This window comes from Babylonia areolata, chromosome 6, assembly GCF_041734735.1.
Source record: "Babylonia areolata isolate BAREFJ2019XMU chromosome 6, ASM4173473v1, whole genome shotgun sequence".
Lineage (NCBI taxonomy): Eukaryota > Metazoa > Mollusca > Gastropoda > Neogastropoda > Buccinidae > Babylonia > Babylonia areolata.
In genome coordinates this window covers 4,264,367-4,291,866 of record NC_134881.1, presented here as the reverse complement: position 1 = coordinate 4,291,866, position 27,500 = coordinate 4,264,367, and the positions used below count along the sequence as shown (strand labels likewise).

Here is a 27,500-nt window from a genome sequence, read left to right as displayed (position 1 = left end):
TGGTAAAACATTTCTGCACACACACACACACACACACACACACACACACACACACAGACCCCACAAGGGTTACAGTGGAAACCAGAACAATATCTCACTGTACTAATAGTAGATTAGAAAAGACTTCATTTTTATAGTTTTTCTGACCAACAAGTAGTTAAAAAAAAAAAAAGGCTTAGAACAGCTTCCTTTTTATGATTAAGTGCATGTTGCTGTTTTTGTTGTTTTTTGTTGTTTGTTTGTTTGTTGGGAGGGGAGGGGTCTTTTCCAGAAAGTATATGTATACTGTGATGTTATTTTGTTTTTCAGCTTCAGGAAAGAAGCCAAGCTGAAAACTTGGGTTTACAATGTATCATTCAGTAACTCTGTGTACTACAGTGACCCATATCTCTGCTATCTGAGCATGTATGAATGGTGCTTGAAGGCGATATTTATCAATCTTTGGCATGGTCATTTATGAACATTATGTGTAGGGAAAATAATTTCTAATTAGTGTATATTATAGGTACATTCCAAATTCGGTTCCCTGGTTTGTATGAAACACATATTCCTTGTTCACATGCACACACACACGCGCACACACACACACGCACACACATTTTCAATGCTTTGTTTCTACTGGCCTAGCAGATCTCGGTGCTGTAAACATATTGAGCACAAAACACTAAACGAAACAACACAGATAGGGAGAGCAGATCTCGGTGCTGTAAACATATTGAGCACAAAACACTAAACGAAACAACACAGATAGGGAGAGCAGATCTCGGTGCTGTAAACATATTGAGCGCAAAAAAATAAACGAAACGACACAGATAGGGAGAGCAGATCTCGGTGCTGTAAACATATTGAGCGCAAAACACTAAACGAAACGTCACAGATAGGGAGAGCAGATCTCGGTGCTGTAAACATATTGAGCACAAAACACTAAACGAAACGACACAGATAGGGAGAGCAGATCTCGGTGCTGTAAACATATTGAGCACAAAACACTCAACGAAACGACACAGATAGGGAGAGCAGATCTCGGTGCTGTAAACATATTGAGCACAAAACACTAAACGAAACGACACAGATAGGGAGAGCAGATCTCGGTGCTGTAAACATATTGAGCACAAAACACTAAACGAAACGACACAGATAGGGAGAGCAGATCTCAGTGCTGTTAGTGTATTGAGCACAAAACACTAAACAAAACGACACAGATAGGGAGAGCAGATCTCGGTGCTGTAAACATATTGAGCACAAAACACTAAACGAAACGACACAGATAGGGAGAGCAGATCTCGGTGCTGTAAACATATTGAGCACAAAACACTAAACGAAACGACACAGATAGGGAGAGCAGATCTCGGTGCTGTAAACGTATTGAGCACAAAACACTAAACGAAACGACACAGATAGGGAGAGCAGATCTCGGTGCTGTAAACATATTGAGCACAAAACACTAAACAAAATGACACAGATAGGGAGAGCAGATCTCGGTGCTGTAAACATATTGAGCACAAAACACTAAACGAAACAACACAGATAGGGAGAGCAAAAAAGTAGACATGGAGAGAGCGATCATAAAACGGAGATGGAAGAAAAACTTTTACTCTCTGGATTGGATAATATTATCTCCTTTTCCTCTGGATAATATTATCTCCTTTTACTCTGGATAATATTATCTCCTTTTCCTCTGGATGATATCATCTTCTTTTACTCCCAGGATTGGATAGTGCAATCACCTTTGACTCTCTGGATTCGATAGCATTATCATCTTTTACTCACTGTAGTGGATAGCGTTATCTCCCTTTACTCTCTGGAGTGTGTAACAGCATATTCGTACACTCTCTGGATTGAGTAGCATTACCTCCTTTTAGTCACTGGAGTTGGTAACGTTATCTTCTTTTACTCTCTGGAGTGAATAATGTTATCTCCTTTCGCTGTCTGGATTGGGTAATGTTATCTCTTTTTGCTGTTTGGATTGGGTAATGTTATCTCTTTTTACTCTCTGGATTGGGTAATGCTATCTCCTTTTACTCTCTGGATTGGATAGTGCTATCTCCTTTTGTTCTCTGGATTGGATAGTACTATCTCCTTTTGCTGTCTGAATTGGGTAATGTTATCTCCTTTTACTCTCTGGATTGGATAGTGCAATCTCCCTTTGTTCTCTGGAATGGGTAATGTTATCGCCTTTTGTTCTCTGGAATGGGTAATGTTATCTCCTTTTGTTCTCTGGAATGGGTAATGTTATCTGCTTTTGTTCTCTGGAATGGGTAATGTTATCTCCTTTTGTTCTCTGGAATGGGTAATGTTATCTCCTTTTGCTGTCTGGAATGGGTAATGTTATCTCCTTTTGCTCTCTGGAATGGGTAATGTTATCTCCTTTTGTTCTCTGGAATGGGTAATGTTATCTCCTTTTGTTCTCTGGATTGGATAGCATTACCCTTTTCACTCACTGGACTGGATAATGCTATGCTTGCTGCTTCCCGTGTCTTCCTTTCATTCACTTGTTCTTCATTGTCCCTTGTTCTTCATTGTCCCTTGTTCTTCACATTGTCCCTTGTTTTTCATTGTCCCTTGTTCTACATTGTCCCTTGTTCTTCACATTGTCCCTTGTTATTTATTGTCCCTTGTTATTCACTGTCCATTGTTATTCAATGTCCCTTGTAATTCATTGTCTTGTTATTCATTGTCCCTTGTTATTCATTGCCCCTTGTTGTTCATTGTTCCTTGTTGTTCATTGTCTCTTGTTATTCACTGTGCCTTGTTATTCATTGTCTCTTGTTATTCATTGTCCCTTGTTATTCAATATTCATTGTGCCTTGTTATTCATTGTCTCTTGTTATTCATTGTCCCTTGTTATTCAATATTCATTGTGCCTTGTTATTCATTGTCTCTTGTTATTCATTCTCCCTTGTTATTCAATATTCATTGCCCCTTGTTATTCAATGTCCCTTGTTATTCAATGTCCCTTGTTATTCATTGTCCCTTGTTCTTCATTGTCCCTTGTTATTCATTGTCCCTTGTTCTTCATTTTCCTTTGTTCTTCATTGTCCCTTGTTATTCAATGTCCCTTGTTCTTCATTGTCACTGTTATTCATTGTCCCTTGTTCTTCATTGTCCCTTGTTATTCATTGTCCCTTGTTATTCATTGTGTCTTGATATTCATTGTCCCTTGTTATTCATTGTCCCTTGTTATTCATTGTGTCTTGATATTCATTGTCCCTTGTTATTCAATGTCCCTTGTTCTTCATTGTCCCTTGTTGTTATTCATTGTCCCTTGTTATTCATTGTCCCTTGTTATTCATTGTGTCTTGATATTCATTGTCCCTTGTTATTCATTGTCTCTTGATATTCATTGTCCCTTGTTCTTCATTGTCCCTTGTTCTTCATTGTCCCTTGTTATTTATTGTCCCTTGTTATTCATTGTCCCTTGTTATTCATTGTGTCTTGTTCTTCATTGTCCCTTGTTATTCACTGTCCCTTGTTATTCACTGTCCCTTGTTATTCATTGTCCCTTGTTGTTCATTGTCCCTTGTTCATTGTCCCTTGTTCTTCATTGTCTCTTGTTATTCATTGTGCCTTGTTATTCATTGTCCCTTGTTGTTCATTGTCCCTTGTTCATTGTCCCTTGTTCTTCATTGTCTCTTGTTATTCATTGTGCCTTGTTATTCATTGTCCCTTGTTGTTCATTGTCCCTTGTTCATTGTCACTTGTTCTTCATTGTCTCTTGTTATTCATTGTCCCTTGTTATTCAATATTCATTGTGCCTTGTTATTCATTGTCTCTTGTTATTCATTGTCCCTTGTTATTCATTGTCCCTTGTTATTCATTGTCCCTTGTTATTCATTGTGTCTTGTTATTCATTGTCCCTTGTTATTCATTGTCCCTTGTTATTCATTGTCCCTTGTTATTCATTGTCCCTTGTTATTCATTGTCCCTTGTTATTCATTGTCCCTTGTTATTCATTGTCCTTTGTTATTCATTGTCCCTTGTTATTCATTGTGTCTTGTTATTCATTGTCCCTTGTTATTCATTGTGTCTTGTTCTTCATTGTCCCTTTTTATTCATTGTCCCTTGTTATTCATTGTGCCTTGTATTTCATTGTCATTGTCCCTTGTTATTCAATGTCCCTTTTAATTCATTGTCCCTTGTTATTCATTGTGTCTTGTTCTTCATCGTCCCTTGTTATTCATTGTGTCTTGTTCTTCATTGTCCCTTGTTATTCATTGTGTCTTGTTCTTCATTGTCCCTTGTTATTCATTGTGTCTTGTTCTTCATTGTCCCTTTTATTCATTGTCCCTTGTTATTCATTGTCCTTTGTTACTCATTTTGTCCCTTGTTATTCATTGTCACTTGTTACTCATTGTCCTTTGTTATTCATTGTCCCTTGTTATTCATTGTCACCTGTTATTCATTGTTATTCATTGTCCCTTGTTATTCATTGTCACTTTTTCTTCATTGTCTCTTGTTATTCATTGTCACTGTTATTCATTGTCATTTGTTATTCATTGTGCCGTGTTATTCATTGTCCCTTGTTATTCATTGTCATTTGTTATTCATTGTGCCGTGGTATTCATTGCCCCTTGTTATTCATTGCCCCTTGTTCTTCACTGTCCCTTGTTATTCATTTCCCTTGTTATTCATTGTCTCTTGTTATTCATTGTCACTGTTCTTCATTGTCCCGTGTTCTTCATTGTCCCTTGTTCTTCATTGTCCCTTGTTATTCATTGTCCTTTGTTCTTCATTGTCCCTTGTTCTTCATTGTCCCTTGTTGTTATTCATTGTCCCTTGTTATTCATTGTCCTTAGTTCTTCATTGTGTCTTGTTATTCATTGTCCCTTGTTATTCATTGTCCCTTGTTGTTATTCATTGTCCCTTGTTATTCATTGTCCTTTGTTATTCATTGTGCCTTGTTATTCATTGTCCCTTGTTATTCATTGTCCTTTGTTATTCATTGTCCCTTGTTATTCATTGTGTCTTGTTATTCATTGTCCCTTGTTGTTATTCATTGCCCCTTGTTATTCATCGTCCCTTGTTATTCATTGTCCCTTGTTGTTATTCATTGTGCCTTGTTATTCATTGTCCCTTGTTATTCATTGTGTCTTGTTCTTCATTGTCCCTTGTTACTCATTTTGTCCCTTGTTATTCATTGTCCCTTGTTATTCATTGTCCCTTGTTAATCATTGTCCTTTGTTATTCATTGTCCCTTGTTGTTATTCATTGTCCCTTGTTCTTCATTGTCCTTTGTTGTTCATTTTCCCTTGTTATTCATTGTGTCTTGATATTCATTGTCCCTTGTTCTTCATTGTCCTTTGTTGTTCATTGTCCCTTGTTATTCATTGTCATTGTCCCTTGTTCTTCATTGTCCCTTGTTATTCATTGTCCCTTGTTATTCATTGTGCCTTGTTATTCATTGTCATTGTCCCTTGTTATTCATTGTCCCGTGTTATTCAATGTCCCTTTTAATTCATTGTCCCTTGTTATTCATTGTCACCTGTTATTCATTGTTATTCATTGTCCCTTGTTATTCATTGTCACTTTTTCTTCATCGTCTCTTGTTATTCATTGTCTCTTGTTATTCATTGTCCCTTGTTCTTCATTGCCCCTTGTTATTCATTGTCCCTTGTTATTCATTGTCGCTTGTTATTCATTGTCCCTTGTTATTCATTGTCCCTTGATATTCATTGTGCCTTGATATTCAATGTCTCTTGTTATTCATTGTCCCTTGTTATTCATTGTCACTGTTATTCATTGTCCCTTGTTGTTCATTGTGTCTTGTTCTTCATTGTCTCTTGTTATTCATTGTTATTCATTGTCCCTTGTTATTCATTGTCTCTTGTTATTCATTGTCGCTTGTTATTCATTGTCCCTTGTTATTCATTGTCTCTTGTTATTCATTGTCCCTTGTTATTCATTGTCCCTTGTTATTCATTGTCCCTTGTTATTCATTGTTCCTTGTTATTCATTGTCTCTTGTTATTCATTGTGCCTTGTTATTCATTGCCCCATGTTATTCATTGTCACCTGTTATTCATTGTTATTCATTGTCCCTTGTTATTCATTGTCCCTTGTTATTCATTGCCCCATGTTATTCATTGTTACTTGTTATTCATTGTCCCTTGTTATTCATTGTTCCTTGTTATTCATTGTCCCTTGTTATTCATTGTTCCTTGTTATTCATTGTCCCTTGTTCTTCACTGTCCCTTGTTATTCATTTCCCTTGTTATTCACTGTCTCTTGTTATTCATTTCCCTTGTTATTCATTGTCTCTTGTTATTCATTGTGCCTTGTTATTCATTGTCCCTTGTTATTCATTGTCCCTTGTTATTCATTGTCCCTTGTTATTTATTGTCCCTTGTTATTCATTGTCCCTTGTTATTCTTTGTTATTTATTGTCACTTGTTCTTCATTGTTATTTATTGTCCCTTGTTCTTCATTGTTATTCATTGTGCCTTGTTATTCATTGTCTCTTGTTATTCATTGTCACTTGTTATTCATTGTCACTTGTTATTCATTGTCTCTTGTTATTCATTGTCACTTGTTATTCATTGTCTCTTGTTATTCATTGTCACTTGTTATTCATTGTTACTTTTTCTTCATCGTCTTGTTATTCTTTGTGTCTGGTCCGTCATTGCGTCCTCATCTGTTGCAGATTCGTGGACAGAGGACAGAAGGCAGACTGCGCTATTTTGCGGAACTTACCGAAAAGTTTCCAAAGTTCTATCTACTGTGGCTTGGTCCGTTCAGAGTGAACGTCATGCTTCACCACCCAGACACGCTCAGAGCGCTGCTCAAAACTGCCGGTGAGTGGTGAAGAGGTGACAGGGGGTGGAGGTTTGTTAGAGTGCACATTTCCTGAATATGTCAAATGGAACTTAACACAATGTTAAGTGTGCACTTACTGAATATATCAAACAGAACTTAGCACAATGTTAAGTGCACACTTCCCTTATATATCAAACAGAACTTAACACAATGTTAAGTGCACCCTTACTGAATATATTAAACACAACTTAACACAATGTTTATTGCACATTTCCTGAATATATCAAACGGACCCTAACACAGTGTTTAGTGCACACTTACTGAATATGTCAAACAGAACTTAACACAATGTTTAGTGCACACTTCCCTAATATATCAAACAGAACATGGCGCAATGTTTAGCGCACACTTACTGAATATATCAAACGGAATTTCACACAATGTTTAGTGCACAGTTCCCTAATATGTTAAATGGAATTTAACACAGTGTTTAGTGCACACTTCCCTAATATATCAAATGGAACTTAACAATGTTTAGTGCACACTTCCCAAATATATCAAACAGAACTTAACACAACGTTTAGTACACACTTCCCTAATATATCAAACAGACCCTAACACAATGTTTAGTGCACACTTCCTGAATATATCAAACAGAACTTTACACCATGTACTATGGAACAGTCCTGTTCAGCATCACTCAAATAGCAGGAAGAATATAGGAGGTGGGGAGATAGAGTGGGGGGTATGAAGGGCAGGCAGCAGGTATTGAGGAGGGGCAACAGGGGAGTGAAGGGGGAGGGTAGTGTCCTCTGATGTTTCAATCAGTCGGGGTAAGTTCTCATGACTGTACTAAGGAAATGCTGGCAGGGGTATAGTGTCCTCTGCTGTTTCAATCAGTCGGGGTAAGTTCTCATGACTGTACTAAGGAAATACTGGCAGCTACATATTCAGTTAACATCACATAAGATGCTTTGGCCGAGAGGAATAACCATGTTGAATGTCAGTGGTGAAGGAGGTGGAAGGAGAGCTAAGGACTCATTTAGTACAAGGGTTGTCACCATCAGACTCACGTGCACACTAAGCATGCATTCAAACAGATTATATGTTTCAGATTCTTTTTTTTTTCCTTTTTTTTTTTTTTTTTTCTTTTTTTTTACAGTGGGTCAAGGTGACTGATTCTTTGTAGCTCTCATTTATGTGCACATTCTGTGGTTTCACTTCTTTGAACAACTTCGTTTGAGTATTGTTGCATTTAATGTGGTCCTCTTATTCCATTCTCTCTCTCTCTCTCTCTCTCTCTCTCTCTCTCTCTCTCTCTCTCTCTCTCTCTACCTCTCCCTCTCTCTCCCACAACTTCTCTCCTCCCCTCCCCCTCTCCCTCCCTCCCTCCCTCCCTCCCCATCTCTCCCCCCTCTCCCTCTATCTTCCTTTTGCTGTCTCTGTCTCCCACTCTCCCCCCCTCTCTCTCTCTCTCCTGCTTTCCCTCCCCTCCCCCTCTCTCCCCCTCTCTCCCTCTGCCCCCTCTCTGCCTCTCCCTCTCCCCCTCCCTCTCTCTGTCTCCCCCTCCCTCTCCCTCTCTCCTCTCCCCCTCCCTCTCTGTCTCTCCCCCTCCCTCTCTCTGTCTCCCCCTCCCTGTCTCCTCTCTCTCTCAGTATCTCAGCCATCCCGATGTGACTGCTGCAGGCCCCAAACCCTGGAGCTACGGCTGCCTCAAGCCCTGGCTGGGGGAGGGTCTGCTGACCACCAGAGGGCCCCGGTGGCAGCGGTCGCGCCGTCTCCTCACCCCGGCTTTCCACTTCAACATCCTCAAGCCCTACAACACCATCAGTAACCGGGCCTGCGACCTGCTGCTGGTGGGTTGGCTGGAGATAGCAGCAGTCTGTAGAAGTGGGATGTCTAAGTTCCAGTCTCAGCTTTGGTTTCATGTACTGTGCCATGTCAGACTGATGCAAACTAGGTGGCATCTGAGGAAGTGACATGTCCAAGTTCCAATCTCAGCAATCTCAGCTTTGGCTTCATATACTGTACCATGTCAAACTGATGCAAACTGGGCTTGTCAGTTTGCCCTGCTTGGCCAAATTTCAGCTTCTCAAGGAGGCATCACTGGGTTTGGACAAATCCATATACACCACACCACATCTGCTGGGCAGATGCCTGACCAGCACCATAACCCAACGTGCTTTGTAAGGCGCTGAGTGCATGCATGTTATATTTGTGTACCCACCAGAGTAGTTTTCTTCCACAGAATTCTGCCAGAGGACAACACTTTTGTTGTCATGGGTTCTGTTTCAGTGTGCCGAGAGCATGCTACACACACAGGACCTCAGTTTATCATCTCATCCAAACGACTGGACACTCAGTTTGATTTTCCAGTCAAACTCGGGAGAAAGGGCGAGACAGGGATTCGAACCCAGACCCTCACGGGTGCTGTACTGGCAGATAAGCATCGTAACCACTGTGCCACCTTCCCCCTGTCTCAGAAACTGATCAGTTCTTCCTGCCTCACTTCCCTCAGAACAGGAGCTGTCCCTGTAAGAAGCCTGCAGAGAAAATGCACTTTGACCTCCAAGCGTTGAGTAAAACAAAGTTGAACCGTAGAGTGATAACTGTATTCACTCCAATCTAAATGACTGAAACCGGGTAACACAATTCTGTACATACCATGTGTAGTAATCAAACAAGCCATTGGGAATGGACACAGTGGTGTGTGTCAGTCAGGCCAGGTCATTAGATCTGCTACTGGTAACCTGTAAACCAGTACAACACAGTAATTGCTTTTGCATCACAATGATTGCAGTAAATTGTTGGGCAAGGTAATATCGCATAATCCGGTAAATATATGTTGAATGTATGCATGTAATATTTGTCACTTGCTTTAAGAAAAAGAATCAAACAATTGATAAAGTCATAGTTTATTTGATGAATTATGATTACATGCAGATGTTGCTGTTTCATTTTTTGTGTCATTTTACTTGTTAGAAAACTATTGAAATGCTTCAATGGGTGTTACCCTGTGTGCACAACTGGACAGCCTTGGAGACTTTATTGCTCTGTACAGATATTAATTGTTCACTCTGTGTGTATGTGTGTGTGTGTGTGTGTGTGTGTGTGTGTGTGTGTGTGTGTGTGTGTGTGTGTGTGTGTGTGTGTGTGTGTGTGTGTGTGTGTGTGTGTGTGTGTGTTTGCGCACATTGTGCATGTTCGTTCTTTCGCTTAACGTTTATCCACATTTGTGATTTTTAGACGAAAATCCATCATTCTCCCAACCCACACTGCCTTAAATCATCACTACTTTCCCTGTTCCTCTCTCCTCAATTTGCATTAAAACAGAAAAGAAAAAAAAAAGAATATCAACGAAATAAAATAAACTAACTAGTCATGCGTATGTGAGTGTGTTTGCGTGCATTTGTGTATGTACGTGCGTGCGTGCGTGCATGCGTGTGTGTGTGTGTGTTTGTTTCTGTTTGTGTGCATGTGTGCACTTGCATGTATATGGATTGTCTGGTGTGCCTTCAGGACAAAGTGGAGAAGCATGCTATGGAGAAGAGGAGCATGGAAATGTTTGGGAACATCAGCCTGTGCACATTTGACGTCATTCTGCAGTGCGCCATGTCTTATAAGGATGATGTACAGACCCAAGGGTGAGTGGAACATCTTCATTCCCAAGATGGATGGTACTGCTACGATTTCTATGACAATTCTTCAGACTGCTTTTTGATATTATGTTCGGCTACATTACTTAATTATGAACTGTCCATTTGGAGACAGATTTGCTATTTTCCCCCTTTTTTTTTCCAGTATCTAAATCTGACTTCTCTTCTGCAGAGTTGGTTTTAGTAATTCCCACCATAGGTATATCGGTATATATTTGTATTTGTATTTCTTTTTATCACAACAGATTTCTCTGTGTGAAATATAGGCATATCAGCCTGCTCAAACCAAGGAATGACAGTGAAAAGTGCTGTGAAAGGTCATCACTTGACTCTGAAGTTCAGTACATGACGGTGAAGAATGCTGTGAAAGGTCATCACTTGACTCTGAAGTTCAGTACATGACGTTGAAGAATGCTGTGAAAGGTCATCACTTGACTCTGAAGTTCAGTACATGACGGTGAAGAATGCTGTGAAAGGTCATCACTTGACTCTGAAGTTCAGTACATGACGGTGAAGAATGCTGTGAAAGGTCATCACTTGACTCTGAAGTTCAGTACATGACGGTGAAGAATGCTGTGAAAGGTCATCACTTGACTCTGAAGTTCAGTACATGACGGTGAAGAATGCTGTGAAAGGTGACTGCTTGACTCTGAAGTTCAATACAAGATGAACAAGACATAAATGGAGTAGTTAACAGTGGAATGTTAGCCTAGCAGTAGCACAACCACCTAGGAAGTGAGAGATTCAGAGTGAGAAAGACGCTTGTTTTGCTGTGCAGGGAGTCCCATCCTTACATACAGGCTGTCAATGAGCTGTCTGAACTGGCAGCGGACAGGATCAGGTAATATGACACAGAGAGAGAGGGGGGGTGAGAGAGGGGGGAGAGAGACAGAGACAGAGAGAGACACAGAGAGAGAGAGGGGGGGGGAGAGAGAGGGGGAAGAGAGACAGACACAGAGAGAGACAGAGAGGGGGGGGGGGAAAGAGAGGGGGAGAGAGACAGAGACACAGAGAGAGAGACACACAGAGAGATAGAGGAGGGAAAGAGAGAGACAGAGAGGGGGGGAAAGAGAGGGGGGGAGAGACAGATACACAGAGAGAGAGAGAGGAGGGAGAGAGAGAGGGAGAGAGAGAGGGGGGAGAAAGAGGGGGGAGAGAGACAGAGAGAGAGAGGGGTGAGAGAGAGACAGAGAGAGAGAGGGGGGGGAGAGACAGAGAGAGAGAGGGGGGAGAGAGACAGAGAGAGAGAGGGGTGAGAGAGAGACAGAGAGAGAGGGGGGGACAGAGACAGAGAGAGACACACAGAGAGAGGGGGAGAGAGACACAGAAAGAGAGAGAGGGGGGAGAGAGACAGAGACACACACACACAGAGGGGGGAGAGAGACAGAGACACAGAGAGAGAGGGGGGGAAAGAGAGGGGGAGAGAGACAGAGACACAGAGAGAGAGACACACAGAGAGATAGAGGAGGGAAAGAGAGAGACAGAGAGGGGGGTAAAGAGAGGGGGGGAGAGACAGATACACAGAGAGAGAGAGAGGAGGGAGAGAGAAGGGGAGAGAGAGAGGGGGGGGGAGAGACAGAGAGAGAGAGGAGGGAGAAAGAGGGGGGAGAGAGACAGAGAGAGAGAGAGGGGTGAGAGAGAGACAGAGAGAGAGAGGGGGGAGAGAGACAGAGAGAGAGAGGGGTGAGAGAGAGACAGAGAGAGAGAGGGGGGAGAGAGACAGAGAGAGAGAGGGGTGAGAGAGAGACAGAGAGAGAGAGGGGGGAGAGAGACAGAGAGAGAGAGGGGTGAGAGAGAGACAGAGAGAGAGGGGGGGACAGAGACAGAGAGAGACACACAGAGAGAGGGGGAGAGAGACACAGAAAGAGAGAGAGGGGGGAGAGAGACAGAGACAGAGACACACACACACAGAGGGGGGAGAGAGACAGAGACAGAGAGAGAGAGGGGGAGAGAGACACAGAGAGAGAGGGGAAGAGAGGGGGGGGGAGAGAGACAGAGAGAGAGGGGGGGGAGAGAGAGAGAGGAGGGGGAGACAGAGACCGAGAGAGAGAATGTGAATACAAATGTGAATGTTAAATGTTTTATTGAGTTTGAGCCCAAGGCCCCTAACTGGAGGGGGCAGTCACACACCAGTCACACAAGTGCATCTTATAATGTAAGAATTGAATGAATTACACTTAATAACAGTTACAATATTTAAAGGGAAACATTCATATCGCTATCCAGTTTTGTAATCTAAGTTGTAACCATAAGAGAGAACTCAGATGAACTAATGCACATGGCCGTATGCCCATGTCATGCAGATACGGAAATGTAAACCATAACTTGATAACATGCAGCATACACTGACAGTAAACTTTGGGTAACAATGCACTGAATAAAACTATACATATAAACAAAAATGCACATACACTCATACATAGCAGTGCTGTTCATCAGTTTGCATATTCATTATCTCATATTTAGCATGCAAACAATTGCTTGTGCGCTCAATACACACGTACATGAGAGACAGTCTAATGACTGTTACAGAATTAATTGATAACAGCCAGATCATAACCACAAGAGAGAGGGAAGGAGAGAGAGAGAAAGAGTGGGAGAGTGGGGACGCGGGTGGGGGGTGGGGGGGGGGAGGGAGTAGAGAAATACTGGAAAAGCAGCAGTCAGTAAAATATGGCAGTGATGTCTTACTTCAGTCCTTCACTGAACGTTTTACGGGTGCAATAGCCGAATGGTTAAAGCGCTGGACTTTCAATCTGAGGGTCCCGGTTTCGAATCTCGGTTCACCTGGTGGGTAGAGGGTGGAGATTTTTCCGATCTCCCAGGTCAACATATGTGCAGACCTGCTAGTGCCTGAACCCCCTTCGTGTGTATGCGCACGCAGAAGATCAAATACGCACGTTAAAGATCCTGTAATCCATGTCAGCGTTCGGTGGGTTATGGAAACAAGAATATACCCAGCATGCACACCCCCAAAAACGGAGTATGGCTGTCTACATGGCAGGGTAAATAAATAAAAACGGTCATACACGTAAAATGTTACATGTCTGTGTGAGTGTGTATGCGTGTGCATCTGAAATCTGATTGAATGACACAGGAAACGAATGATGAGCGCCCAGTGGCAGCCGTCAGTCAGCTCTACCCGGGTAGGCAGCCTGTGGTGCAAATGTCCCCGTGTATGTGAAGCACTTAGAGCTTGGTCTCTGACCGAGGATAGGCGCTATATAAGTATCCACATCAATCAATCAATTAAAATATTTAATAATTTATCTATTTAGTTATATATTCATTTATTCATATTCTTTATTTTTTGAAAATGTTTTCAAACGATGAGTATTCATGGATTTCCTTTTTTCTATATCAGTTCTTCATTTTAAAATACATGTTCACAAAAGATGAGCATACTCTCCATTACATTAAAATTGTGACTGTGTATCACTTTTCATGACGAATTTAGAATGATGTGTGAAAGTTAGTGACCTGGCAAACAGAGCAGTGATGAACCAGGAATTTTAGCCATACACACGTGGTGCCGACAGAAACCCTCTGGTGCACTGGGATTGGGCATACGCGCTGACAGCTCAAGGCAAAAAGAACCGGCAGCTGTGCGACTTTGTACACGGCATTGCTGAGCGGATCATCGCTGCAAGGCTACAGACCCTGGTTAGTATCTAGCTCCACTCCGTCTGGTATGTGATGGCTTTGGTGGCCGTGTTGTGTCAATGTTTTACTGTCTGGCATGTGATGGATTTGGTGGCCATGTTGTGTCAATGTTTTACTGTCTGGTATGTGATGGTGGCCATGTTGTGTCAATCTTTTACTTGTTTTTATGCAGTTCAGATATCAAGGTGCTTGACATATCTACCTGAAACTGTTAACATGATAGAAAGCAGTGCAATGCATTGTAATCCAGTGTAATGTAATGCAGTGTAATGTAATGATTCAGTACAATGCTCTGCAGTACAACACGACACAGTTTGATGCAACGCCATTGATTTCTCTTTGGAGACAGTAAAGTCATCTGCATTATGAATGTGAAGCAGTATAGTATGATGTAACATCAAACAGTGCAACTGAATGCACAACAACATATGACAATGTTGCACAACACCATGCTGCCCAATACAAGGCAGTTCAACACAACACATGGTCCTAACTCCTGGTGATGTCATCGGTGAACCAGGAACAAGATGGACCCCCGAAGAAGCGCTACCTTGACTTTCTCGACCTTCTCCTGACCGCCAAAGATGAAAATGGAAAAGGGCTTACACCTATTGAAATCCGTGATGAGGTGGACACATTCATGTTTGAAGGTGGGTGTGTTCATGACTTGATTATTTGTGGTCATTTATCTGTAAGATGTTTTCATTGTGTGTGGTCATTCAAAGATAGAAATATGGAGAGACTATTATCTGATTTTTTTTTCTGTGTGAAAAATTACTTCAAATTTGTTGGACAGACAGTTCATTCAAGTTTGATCAGAACTAATCTATTCAGTGATAGGTACATTAAGACCACCTGTATCAAACTTTCAACTAAAGATCACTACCTCATTCTACAAATTAAGAATTATCTCGATTAATCATGAAATTTATGCAAAAATAAATGCTATCAGAATTGGCAAAAATGTGCGGCAAAGAATGGTTTCATATTTGTTTCTGAATATTTCCTTAGCATCGCCTGATTGAATTGGTCGTCAAAGATGTTTCCACATGGATGTTGTCTTTGAATGTTTGTGGCTGGCATCCTGATGATGATCTGAAACTGAAATGTTTGTCTTTCTTCCTACACATACTAAAAAATATGTATGTGGAAACATTTCTCACTCGTGCTACAAAAATGTGTATGTGAAAACATTTCTTGAATGCTAGACATATCATCATCGTGGTCATTGTCATGATTTTTTTTTTTTTTTCATTCTCTCTTCCTCCTCCTTTTATCATTATCTTTTGTTGTCGTCATCATTGTAATTGTCCCTGTCATTCTCATTATGTTGTCAGTGTTGTTTCATATTTCAGTGTGTTGATTGTGTGTATACCACGCACGTTATAAAATAATGTGTACTGTACAGGTCATGACACAACATGTGTACTGTACAGGTCACGACACTATGTGTACTGTACAGGACATGACACAACATCTGTACTCTACAGGTCACAACACTACACTATGTGTACTGTACAGGTCATGACACGACATCTGTACTGTACAGGTCATGACACAACATGTGTACTGTACAGGTCATGACACGACATCTGTACTGTACAGGTCATGACACTATGTGTACTGTACAGATCATGACACAACATGTGTACTGTACAGGTCACGACACTATGTGTACTGTACAGGTCATGACACAACATGTGTACTGTACAGGTCATGACACAACATGTGTACTGTACAGGTCATGACACGACATCTGTACTGTACAGGTCATGACACAACATGCGTACTGTACAGGTCACAACACTATGTGTACTGTACAGGTCATGACACAACATGTGTACTGTACAGGTCATGACACAACATGTGTACTGTATAGGTCATGATGGCACAACATGTGTACTGTACAGGTCACAACACGTGTACTGTACAGGTCACAACATGTGTACTGTACAGGTCATGATGGCACAACATGTGTGTGTACTGTACAGGTTGTGGCACATGTGTATACTGTACAGTTCATGACGCAATAGGTGTACTGGACAGGTCACGACACTGTGTGTGTACTGTACAGGTCATGATGGCACAACATGTGTACTGTACAGGTCGTGACACGCGTGCATACTGTACAGTTCACGACACAATATGTGTACTGTACAGGTCATGATGGCACAACATGTGTACTGTACAGGTCATGACACAATATGTGTACTGAACAGGTCACAACACTATGTGTACTGTACAGGTCATGACACAGTATGTGTACTGAACAGGTCACAACACTGTGTGTACTGTACAGGTCATGACACAATATGTGTACTGAACAGGTCACAACACTATGTGTGTACTGTACAGGTCATGACACAACAGCCAGTGCCGTGTCGTGGACGCTGCACTCACTGAGTGAACACCCCGACATCCAGAACAAAGTGCAGCAAGAGGTCGACAGGGTTCTGCAGGGACGGGATTCTGATGACATCGAATGGTTAGCTTCTGTTTCATCTGTGTGTGTGTGTGTGCGTGTGTGTGTGTGTGCGCCTGTCATTGAAAAGTCAGCCTCTGTTTCCTGTGTGTTGTGTGTGTGTGCATGTGTGTGCATGTGTGTGTGTGTGTGTGTCATTGAATGGTCAGCTTCTGTTTCCTCTGTGTGTGTGTGTGTGTGTGTGTGTGTGTGTGTGTGTTGTGTGAGTGTGTGTGTGTGTGTGTCATTGAATGGTCAGCTTCTGTTTCCTCTGTGTGTGTGTGTGTGTGTGTGTGTGAGTGTGTGTGTGTGTGCATGTCATTGAATGGTCAGCTTCTGTCTGTGTTTTCCCTGTCTGTGTGTGCCTGTCTTTTCTTCAGTTTTACTCAGTTATGTCATGAGACTTCTGTATTGTGCAGAGCGAGTCTATATGATTACCCTGATTCTGTCATTTGTGCATGTGTTGATGCAATACACACACATATGTACATTCCATTGTGAGGAGTTAAATGTGTGTGATAGCATATACTGTGTATGTCTGTGCCTTGGCATGTTTGTATGCAGAAAATACTTCTGTATTCAAGCAGTTGGAAATGCCCTTTTATGGTAACTTTGTCATATGCTGTACTCGCATTGTGTGATGCACTTTGATATGTACAAGAATGAAGCCTTGCTCTAGCCTTATATTTCCATATTCACACGCTTCAGCCATTTCACTTAGGTGAAGCAGGTTTCACTGCTATCTTTCGTTGTCACTGGAAGGTCAAGAATTTACCTTGGTCATGACTGGATGGTAAGCTTCATACATTTAAATGTCTTCCTTCAGTTTCAGAATCAAGGCGTCACAGCATGCGTACTGATCAGTTGACGCTAAACCACATCGGCTGCTGGGGAAAGAAAAAGAAAGAAAGTTCAAGTTCTTTCAACCATCCAGGCTTAAGAATAAGCGCTTGATAAATCAGGTCATGAGGAGATCAATTTTTGGAGATCAGTAGCAAGAGCAAGGACTGTTGCAAGGAAATGAAACAGTTTAACTCTTTCTCCACCAAGTTTCCACTTATTTTAGAAATGATGCTCTTTGTCACAGGCTTCAGTTCATGTCAAAACAACACAAGGGACTTGTTCACTTCAAACTCAGTCAGGGGGCAAAGGTTATTCATTGTTCTATTGGTGGGAAACTGGCTGCAGCTGTCAAGCTTTGTTACCATGTGAAAAATGGTCTTATCAACATGACCACTCAATGTCGACAAAAGTAGGTGAAAGATTAATGCAGTGTGTATTTTACTTTCAATGGTAAGCCATCCGTCTTCTTCCTTTTCATGGGCTGCAACTCCCACGTTTATTCGTATGTATATGATTGGGCTCTTACGTAACCATTTTTACCCTGCCACGGTAGCAGCCATACTCCGTTTTCAGGGGTATGCATGCTGGGTATGTTCTTGTTTCCATAACCCACCAAATACTGACATGGATTATAGGATCTTTAATGTGTGTATTTCATCTGCTGCTTGTGTATATTACATACCAGGTGCTGTTACTGAGATTCAAACCCGGGACCCCCAGATTAAAGGTCCAGTTTTTTACCCACTCAGCTATTGCACCCATCAGTAAGCCATCCAAGTGCAGCATTTTTCTCTCCTGTGTGCAGGGACGACCTCTCCCAGCTGGAGTACCTGACGATGGTGATCAAGGAAGGGATGCGACTCCACTGCCCGGTGCCTGGCGTGGCCCGCCACCTGACCGAACCGCTGACAGTGGAGGGCGTGACCCTGCCCGTGGACACGGTGTGCTCCATCAGCATCCAGAACCTGCACCACAACCCCACTGTCTGGCCCGACCCCTACGTTTTCAACCCTGACCGCTTCCACCCGGAGAACGCCAAGGGGCGGGACAGCTACGCCTTTGTGCCCTTTTCAGCTGGCCCCAGGTGAGCGGTGGGGGGAAGCCTTTTCAGCTGGCCCCAGGTGAGCGGTGGGGGGAAGCCTTTTCAGCTGGCCCCAGGTGAGCGGTGGGGGGAAGCCTTTTCAGCTGGCCCCAGGTGAGCGGTGGGGGGAAGCCTTTTCAGCTGGCCCCAGGTGAGCAGTGAGCGGTGGGGGGAAGCCTTTTCAGCTGGCCCCAGGTGAGCGGTGGGGGGAAGCCTTTTCAGCTGGCCCCAGGTGAGCGGTGGGGGGAAGGGGGTGTTGGCAGCTAACAGCTGGTGAACAGATGGATGGGGGATACAGGGGGGGAGAGTTGGACAGGTAGCAGCTGATGAACAGAGACATGGTGGAGAGTTTTGACAGGTAGCAGGTGGTGAATGGAGGGATACGGGTACACAAGGGAGTTGGGGGGGGGTGCATGTGGAGGTGGCAAGAAGGGGGGGTGGACGGGGTGGGGGGATCTGGGGGGGGGGGCAATTGGACAGGTAGCAGCTGGTGAACAGAGGAATGGGAGGAGTTGAGAGGGTGACAGTCACCGGGGGGAGGTGAAGGGGGAGGTGTGAGGGTGTGGTTCACCACCACCTTCCATGCTCGGCTTCATTATGAGACCAGCTGTCATCACAAGATATCTCAGACTACAGGTCGTACCTTGTCTGCTGTGTCCATAGGACCCACTGAGGTCACTAGGAATATAGGACTACAAGGTATACCTTGTCCGCTGAGTCCTCTGTCTGGGCACGTGTCAGGTGTGTGCCTCAAATTAGAGATGCTGGATCATGTGATGTGGGGAACAATTTGTAGAGACATGCAGCCTCCCCAAAACTCAGGGTAAAAAAAAAAATGCACATCAACATGTGGTCCATCCTCAGAGTTCCCTGTGCATGCAGCTACAGAGATCTTCCTGCTGGTGTTTCTTCCTGGGTCCTTTTGGATGCTAGATTAACTCTATATACTCTCCCTTGGTCTTTGTTGTGATTCCTTCTTCCAGCAGGTCTTTGAGATTCACAGTTTTGTTTTTATGTTGTAGTTGTTGTTTTTGTTTGTTTTTTGTTTTGTGATATAACATAAGAGCAAGACAGCTCAGCTTCTCTTGGATTCCTTTCAGATTGTCCTTGCTTCAGAACCAGCTTCAGTGTGACACTTTCTCCAACAGTCCTGATGAGCCCTTCTGAACACTGTTCAGTGCAGATAAAGTTTTGATGGTCAGATGATCCTGTTATCAGACTAAATGTAATCTTGATCTCAGCTTTGCTGAATTGAATTTTACAGCAAAGTTCCATGAGTGTGACTCAAAAAATGTGAATATCTTATGAAAGGAAATGTATTTCCAAGAAGACAAATCATGCTTGATTAAAGATGCAGTTTCTGTTTGAAGCTAATGGTAGACACTACAGCTGAGCAGAAAAGCAAAATTTCCAGAATCTGCTATGGTGATACTCTTACTTTTTCTTTCTTTTTCTCTTTATATTCATTTGTTATAAATGTGTGGGCCAGATGATTGTCAGCTATGTTAAAGGATACTGATTACCTTCAATGTCCCTGAAAAAACCTGGTAACAGATTTTGTTGTTGTTGATATTTATTCATTTCACTCAACTTGAATCAGAACAAGGGACAGTTATGACAAGTGTTTACACCTTACAGTCATTTATTCTGCCAGATTGAATTTGTTTCCAGTAAGAAAAGTTGCATCCCTTTAAACACATATAAAAAGTGTTTGAAGTATTATGACTTGTTGGATGTACTATGTGTGACTTGATTAAGCTCTCTGTCCCATCACTTGTCATGCACAAACCAGGGAGTGGAAAGACCCTCTGAGTTTTTGTCTGCCTCTTTTATCTTTCCTACCGTTGTCTGCCTCTTTTATCTTTCCTACCTTTGTCTCTGTCTGCCTCTTTTATCTTTCCTACCTTTGTCTCTGTCTGCCTCTTTTATCTGTCCTACCTTTGTCTCTGTCTGTTCTTTTATCTTTCCTACCTTTGTCCCTGTCTGCCTCTTTTATCTTTCCTACCTTTATCTCTGTCTGTTCCTTTATCTTTCCTACCTTTATCTCTGTCTGTTCCTGTATCTTTTCTACCTTTATCTCTGTTCCTGTATCTTTCCTACCTTTATCTCTGTCTGTTCCTTTATCTGTCCTTTATCTCTGTCCTTTTATCTTTCCTACCTTTATCTCTGTCTCTTTTATCTTTCCTACCTTTATCTCTGTTCTTTTATCTTTCCTACCTTTGTCTCTGTCTGTTCTTTTATCTTTCCTACCTTTATCTCTGTTCTTTTATCTTTCCTACCTTTGTCTCTGTCTGTTCTTTTATCTTTCCTACCTTTATCTCTGTCTGCCTCTTTTATCTTTCCTACCTTTATCTCTGTTCTTTTATCTTTCCTACCTTTATCTTTGTTCTTTTATCTTTCCTACCTTTGTCTCTGTCTGTTCTTTTATCTGTCCTACCTTTATCTCTGTTCTTTTATCTGTCCTACCTTTATCTTTGTTCTTTTATCTTTCCTGCCTTCGTCTCTGTCTGTTCTTTTATCTTTCCTACCTTTGTCTCTGTCTGTTCTTTTATCTTTCCTACCTTTGTCTCTGTCCATTCTTTTATCTTTCCTACTTTTATCTCTGTCTGTTCTTTTATCTTTCCTACCTTTGTCTCTGTCTGTTCTTTTATCTTTCCTACCTTTGTCTGTCTGTTCTTTTATCTTTCCTACCTTTGTCTCTGTCTGTTCTTTTCTCTTTCCTACCTTTGTCTGTCTGTTCTTTTATCTTTCCTACCTTTATCTCTGTCTGTTCTTTTATCTTTCCTACCTTTGTCTGTCTGTTCTTTCATCTTTCCTACCTTTATCTCTGTCCTTTTATCTTTCCTACCTTTGTCTATGTCTGTTCCTTTATCTTTCCTACCTTTGTCTCTGTCTGTTCTTTTATCTTTCCTACCTTTATCTCTGTTCTTTTATCTTTCCTACCTTTATCTCTGTTCCTGTATCTTTCCTACCTTTATCTTCTGCCTGTTCCTTTATCTGTCCTTTATCTCTGTCCTTTTATCTTCCCTACCTTTATCTCTGTCCTTTTATCTTCCCTACCTTTGTCTCTGTTCTTTTATCTTTCCTACCTTTATCTCTGTTCCTGTATCTTTCCTACCTTTATCTTCTGCCTGTTCCTTTATCTGTCCTTTATCTCTGTTCTTTTATCTTCCCTACCTTTGTCTCTGTCTGTTCTTTTATCTTTCCTACCTTTATCTCTGTCTGTTCTTTTATCTTTCCTACCTTTGTCTCTGTCTGTTCTTTTATCTTTCACATAGTTTCTTGCTTTCCTTTCCTTTCTTTCTAAACTGTCTAATGAACTTCTTCCTCTAGCATTTTCATGAAATAAATATTTAGATATCCTGTGATCCACAGGAACTGCATTGGTCAGCACTTCGCCATGAACGAACAGAAGGTGGTACTGGCCAGACTTCTCAGAAGGTCAGTAAAGGCCTCGCTGGAACTGTTGTTTTCTCTTTCTGTTGTTGTGTACATAAACTCCTGGAACACATCTTAGTGGAGTGATGGCCTAGAGGTAACGCATCCGCCTAGGAAGCGAGAGAATCTGAGCACGCTGGTTCGAATCACGGCTCAGCCGCCGATATTTTCTCCCCCTCCACTTGACCTTGAGTGGTGGTCTGGACGCTAGTCATTCGGATGAGATGATAAACCGAGGTCTCGTGTGCAGCACGCACTTAGTGCACGTAAAAGAACCCATGGCAACAAAAGGGTTGTTCCTGGCAAAATTCTGTAAAAAATCCACGTCAATAGGAAAAACAAATAAAACTGCACGCAGGAAAAAAAAAAAAAAAAAGGGTGGCGCTGTAGTATAGCGACGCGCTCTCCCTGGGGAGAGCAGCCCGAATTTCACACAGAGAAATCTGTTGTGATAAAAAGAAATACAAAAATACTAAAATACAAAAATATCCTTTCAAATCCAGCCTCCGGTGCTGAATTATTTTGCCAAAAGTCATATGATATATACATATACAAATATATTTACAGATAGATGTCAAGTCAGTCTTCCTACAGGTATTGGTTTGGCACCTTCGAAGATAACCAGAGTCAGGTTGATGGATGATAAAAAAATAAAAAAAGCCAGAGCCAGGTTGAAAGACAACAGAAAAAAAAAAAGGACACAAGAATAAGTACACATGAACAGTTTGATGGTTGAGGAAAACGAGTGTACGAATTAACTGACCAAGAAAACTGACACACACACAAAATCCTTATTTGGTGTCATATACTGTACCATGTCAAACTGATGCAAACTAGGCCTTTCTGTTTGCTCCGCTTGGCCAAATTTTGCACGGCTAACAGTGAAAAGATACCCTGCCTTGGCAGGTCCACTCTTAGCCAATCAATGCCTCTAAAAGCTACCAACCTTATTCACATTCAAATGGTTAAGGTAATTTGATTGGCTGATCCAGGTTCACGTTCAGCCCTGACCCCAGTGTCAAGGTGGAGAAGAACATGGCTGCTGTGATGCGGACAGAGCGCGGGATGAAGATGTTTGCTGTGCCAAGGCTTCCCTCCCTTTGAAAACCACACTGCCAAGGACAAGAGGATGAAAATACTTGTATGCTGGTCTGCCTGGACATGTCAGATCATCACTGGCAATATGAATGCTTTGCTGCTGGTTGTGCTAAATAATCAGAATGAAAATTATGAGTGCAATGTGGACTTCATTTTCTTAATCAGTTAAAGCTGTTCTGCAAAAACATTGTCCAAAGAACAATGTAACCAATTTCTTTAATAAAATATCTTAAAAGTTACAACTGTTCCAGACACTAATAGCCAAAGCATGCATAGAAACTATATCTTTTATATGCATAATCTTTGTGAATGTGTGAACATGTATAAAATTTGTTTATAACATTGATTTTACTTTTGATATTTTGTAGACCACTCAGTGAAAAGCCAAGTTATTTCAGAAGGAATTGCGATGGATAAATATTTAGGAAAAAGAGAGAGAGAGAGAGAGAGATCTCATTAAGAAAAAAATATTCCAGAACTTTTTTCACACAGAAATAATATTATGTTTCAAAACCTGGTTTTGGGTTTTTTTTGGGGTTTTTTTTTGTTTTTTGTAGAATTGTTTATTTTTTCTCATCAAATGTTTACATCATCAAGATTTCACACAAATCTCTCTCTGTCTCTCTGTGTCTGTGTCTGTCTCTGTCTCTGTCCACATGTGTGTGTGTGTGTGTGTGTGTGTGTGTGTGTGTGTGTGTGTGTGTGCCCTTCCAAACATATGTTCTTTTTGAAATAGTTTCAGCTGTTACGAATATCAAAAACACCTTTTACTTGTTCTTTCATGTTTTGCTGACTAGATCTAAGAAAGACTTGTAGTGGTTATTTCCCTTTGTAAAATATTTGTTTGATATATTGGAAATTTGATTTACTTAATGGTCACAAAATAAATGTTGACAAATTTAATGCAGATGATTTGCAGTGATAATATTCTATTGATAGATATCAGCTTTACATGTAACTTTAACTCAAATATATTATATGAAAGTGTGATGAATGAGAGATATCTTTCCCAAGATCCAGTTTTTACTGGATCTATGATTGCAGCATCTGCAGGTGGCACTGAACATTCTTAATGGAGGTTTGTAAACTGATTGTTTTATGAATTATTATTTTAAGAACTGAGTAGATGCTGTTAAATTGTAAAATGTGTAAGAAATTGTTATTAGATTCTATTTTGATTCAAGAACTAAATCGATGATGGAAGAAAAGTTTGCTTTTGTGAGGTCAGCTGACTGTAGTTATTATGGTCATTCATCAAGAATTTGAACACTATGAAATTATGATACATATAGTATATATCAAGTAATAATGCTTTATTATCAAAAAGGTAGTTAAATCTTTGAGAATTGATGGCAAACATAAGAATAGTACTGGTGTAAATTTTAAAGGTCTATGAGAATGTATAGCATGTATATTACAATAAATCCCCTGGAATGCTGAAAACATTATGCAGTATCATAAGAGTGCATTGATTGTTAATAAATGATTAGTTTCAGAATGACAAGGTCACAATAATGAAACTATCAGTTTGCATTTGATAATTTTGATTATTTGTGGATAACTCTATAGTTATTATTTGGGCCAAAACAAATATGAATTATCAATGAATAATTTATTTCTGGGGGAATTTATGGTTTATGGTGCTGTTAAATGATACATTTTATAAAAGCTTATAAACGATGAATAATATGAATAGTCTGTGTAATGTTAAGCTACAAAACTGAAGACTGCCAATGTTTCATTTTATTTAAGAATGAGAAACAAGTGATGTTCATCCACTGATACACACACTCTCATACATCCTTTGACAGACAGACAGACACACACACACACACACACACACACACATACACACACATACACACACATGCATGCACACATGCATGCACGCACACACACATGCACACATGCACACACACACATGAGACATAATCCAGATGGGTAAAATAATATTGTGTATTTTTCCTGTTGCAAGAATGTTTATATTGTAGTACATTACCAAACTGTTTTTGCAACTGAATTACTTATTATTTATTAAAATTTATCGAACATGCATAAACAGTAAAGAATGAATTATACAGAAAAATTTAGAACTTCTCTTTGTGTTATTTCATTATTGAAGAAAAGTATTTGTATGTCTGTCTAACCTCCCTAACACACCACAAATTGTTCACCCATCTCTCTCTCTCTCTCTCTCTCTCTCTCTCTATATATATATATATATATATATATATATAAACAAGAGCAATAATCATGACAAAAGGAATATAAACGGAATTTACTCAGACCAGAAAACCAACTTCTGGTTTTGAAATAAATGGTAAACAGTTGATACCAGCGCACTGCCTAAATTTTATTAATTACAAAAAAACAAAAAAACAAAAAAATCTATCAAACTTAAGATGAAATGTTTGAATCCATAATGCCAGACAAAAATACCACCCACAATTTCTGAAGCATGGAAGGGAAGGAAAACGCGTACAGTGGTGAACAACAGTGTTGAAAAAAAAAAAATCAGCCAGCTGAGATCGAAATTGAATGAAAAAGAATGAAGAAACTGCTGACCTGAAATCACACAAACATTATTTATTTAGAATCTATCTACAGTACAAAATTTTCTTAGTATACCATATTATTCCAAACTACAATTATACACGAGTATAGTTTGTGTAAAATGTGATGAAAATGACAGCAGCTTTACAACTAGGCCACCAAGGCTGTCCCAAATTGAATCACAAGGGGGAATAATTAAACATCAACTTAGCAACATAATGTCACTCCAACATAATTAACATGACCACCAAGGCTGTCCAAAATTGAATCACAAGGGGGAATAATTCAACATCAATTTAGCGACATAATGTCACTCCAACATAATTAACATGCAATGTTTTCTTTTCCTGGACAGCATTACCCCTGAAAGATAACCTGCAAAAAGCATTCATTGGCTGTCAAGAATGTCAGCATATTTGACCTTAAAATCGACGGGCGAAATAGCCAAGTGGTTAAAGCGTTGGACTGTCAATCTGAGGGTCCCGAGTTCGAATCACGGTGACGGCGCCTGGTGGGTAAAGGGTGGAGATTTTTACGATCTCCCAGGTCAACATATGTGCAGACCTGCTAGTGCCTGAACCCCCTTCGTGTGTATATGCAAGCAGAAGATCAAATATGCACGTTAAAGATCCTGTAATCCATGTCAGCGTTCGGTGGGTTATGGAAACAAGAACATACCCAGCATGCACACCCCCGAAAACGGAGTATGGCTGCCTACATGGCGGGGTAAAAACGGTCATACACGTAAAAGCCCACTCGAGTGCATACGAGCGAACGCAGAAGAAGAAGAAGACCATAAAATCCAACAGATCAGCAGAAGTTTGCAGGGAATCCCCTTTGCTTTTATGTCACAACTTGTGCTTTTCCAAAGAGAGTTCAAACAGCAGCCTCACTTGGAAACATTTATATGAGAACACATAGGAGCATTCTTATGGAAAGAATTATAATATTATATGCAATTCAGGAATCATTAACATAAGAAAATACTCACAAACAGACACAATCTGTAGGGGAAAAAAGTATGATTTTTCATTTATCATTGTTCTGTCTTTACAGACAAGCAAATCTAAAACTCTTTCATTTATCATTGTTCTGTCTTTACAGACAAGCAAATCTAAAACAAGTATGACCTTATATTCATCAGTATACTTTTTTCCCATTGAATTACATTCTGAAACCCTTATACTTTCTCTTTACATTCATTTGATTCAGGCACACAGATTAACACATGTTGAACACACTTTTTTGTTATTGTGCAACTTCCAAACCTTTATTTTCACCTGCAGTAAAAAAATAAATAAATAAAATAATAATAATAATAAATAATAAATGAAAACATAATAACGACAAGACTGACCCTGGGAATAATGACAGACACTCCAACTGAGACTATGCAATGCAGGCCAGACACAAGTTAGAACAGGTTAATTAAGGTTTATTTCAGAGCACTACGACTCCCTCAAAACCCACTGCATGATGCAGTGAAGGAACCGGAAGGCAGCCGTCTAGGATGTGAAAGATTGTGGATGGGGCAAGCAGACACCATTCATCTTCTATGCCAGCTACAAGACCTGAAAGAAGAAGAAAAAGAAAAGAAAAAAAAGAACACCTCAAACACCTCTTCAACACAGTCATTTCACCCACTCTGGGAAGGCATTGTCAAGGAATGATGTCTAGAGGGCAGAACCCATGAAGAGGTTAAGCTACTTATAGAAGAAAACAGCAAAAAGGAAATCAGCATATACACAGATGGTTCAGTCACCAAAGATAAGCTCGGTTGGGGATACACTGCATACAAAATGGAAAAACAATCAGGGAAGAGAATGCCCCATGCAAAATCAGAACCTCCAGCCTGACAATGGACGCTGAGGCAGTAAGTGACATGCAGTCCAGTGGATGGCAACCATATGTGTGCCTTCAAATCAGCATGCCATGATTCTGACGGACTCAGTGAA

General features: G+C 40.8%; 1 protein-coding gene across 1 annotated transcript in view; it reads left to right on the top strand.

Moving 5' to 3' along the window:
• LOC143282668 (cytochrome P450 4F12-like) overlaps positions 1-25,079 on the top strand; it is a 28,049-nt gene extending 2,970 nt beyond the window's left edge. Inside the window, exons 3-12 of the mRNA XM_076588337.1 lie at positions 6,640-6,790; positions 8,439-8,608; positions 10,272-10,396; positions 11,187-11,249; positions 13,948-14,071; positions 14,592-14,721; positions 16,427-16,556; positions 18,181-18,459; positions 21,832-21,897; positions 22,887-25,079. Coding sequence (XP_076444452.1) covers positions 6,640-6,790; positions 8,439-8,608; positions 10,272-10,396; positions 11,187-11,249; positions 13,948-14,071; positions 14,592-14,721; positions 16,427-16,556; positions 18,181-18,459; positions 21,832-21,897; positions 22,887-22,998 — 1,350 coding nt within the window. The 3' untranslated portion in view covers positions 22,999-25,079. The remainder of the gene's footprint in view (positions 1-6,639; positions 6,791-8,438; positions 8,609-10,271; positions 10,397-11,186; positions 11,250-13,947; positions 14,072-14,591; positions 14,722-16,426; positions 16,557-18,180; positions 18,460-21,831; positions 21,898-22,886) is intronic.
• The last annotated feature ends 2,421 nt before the right edge of the window (positions 25,080-27,500 follow it).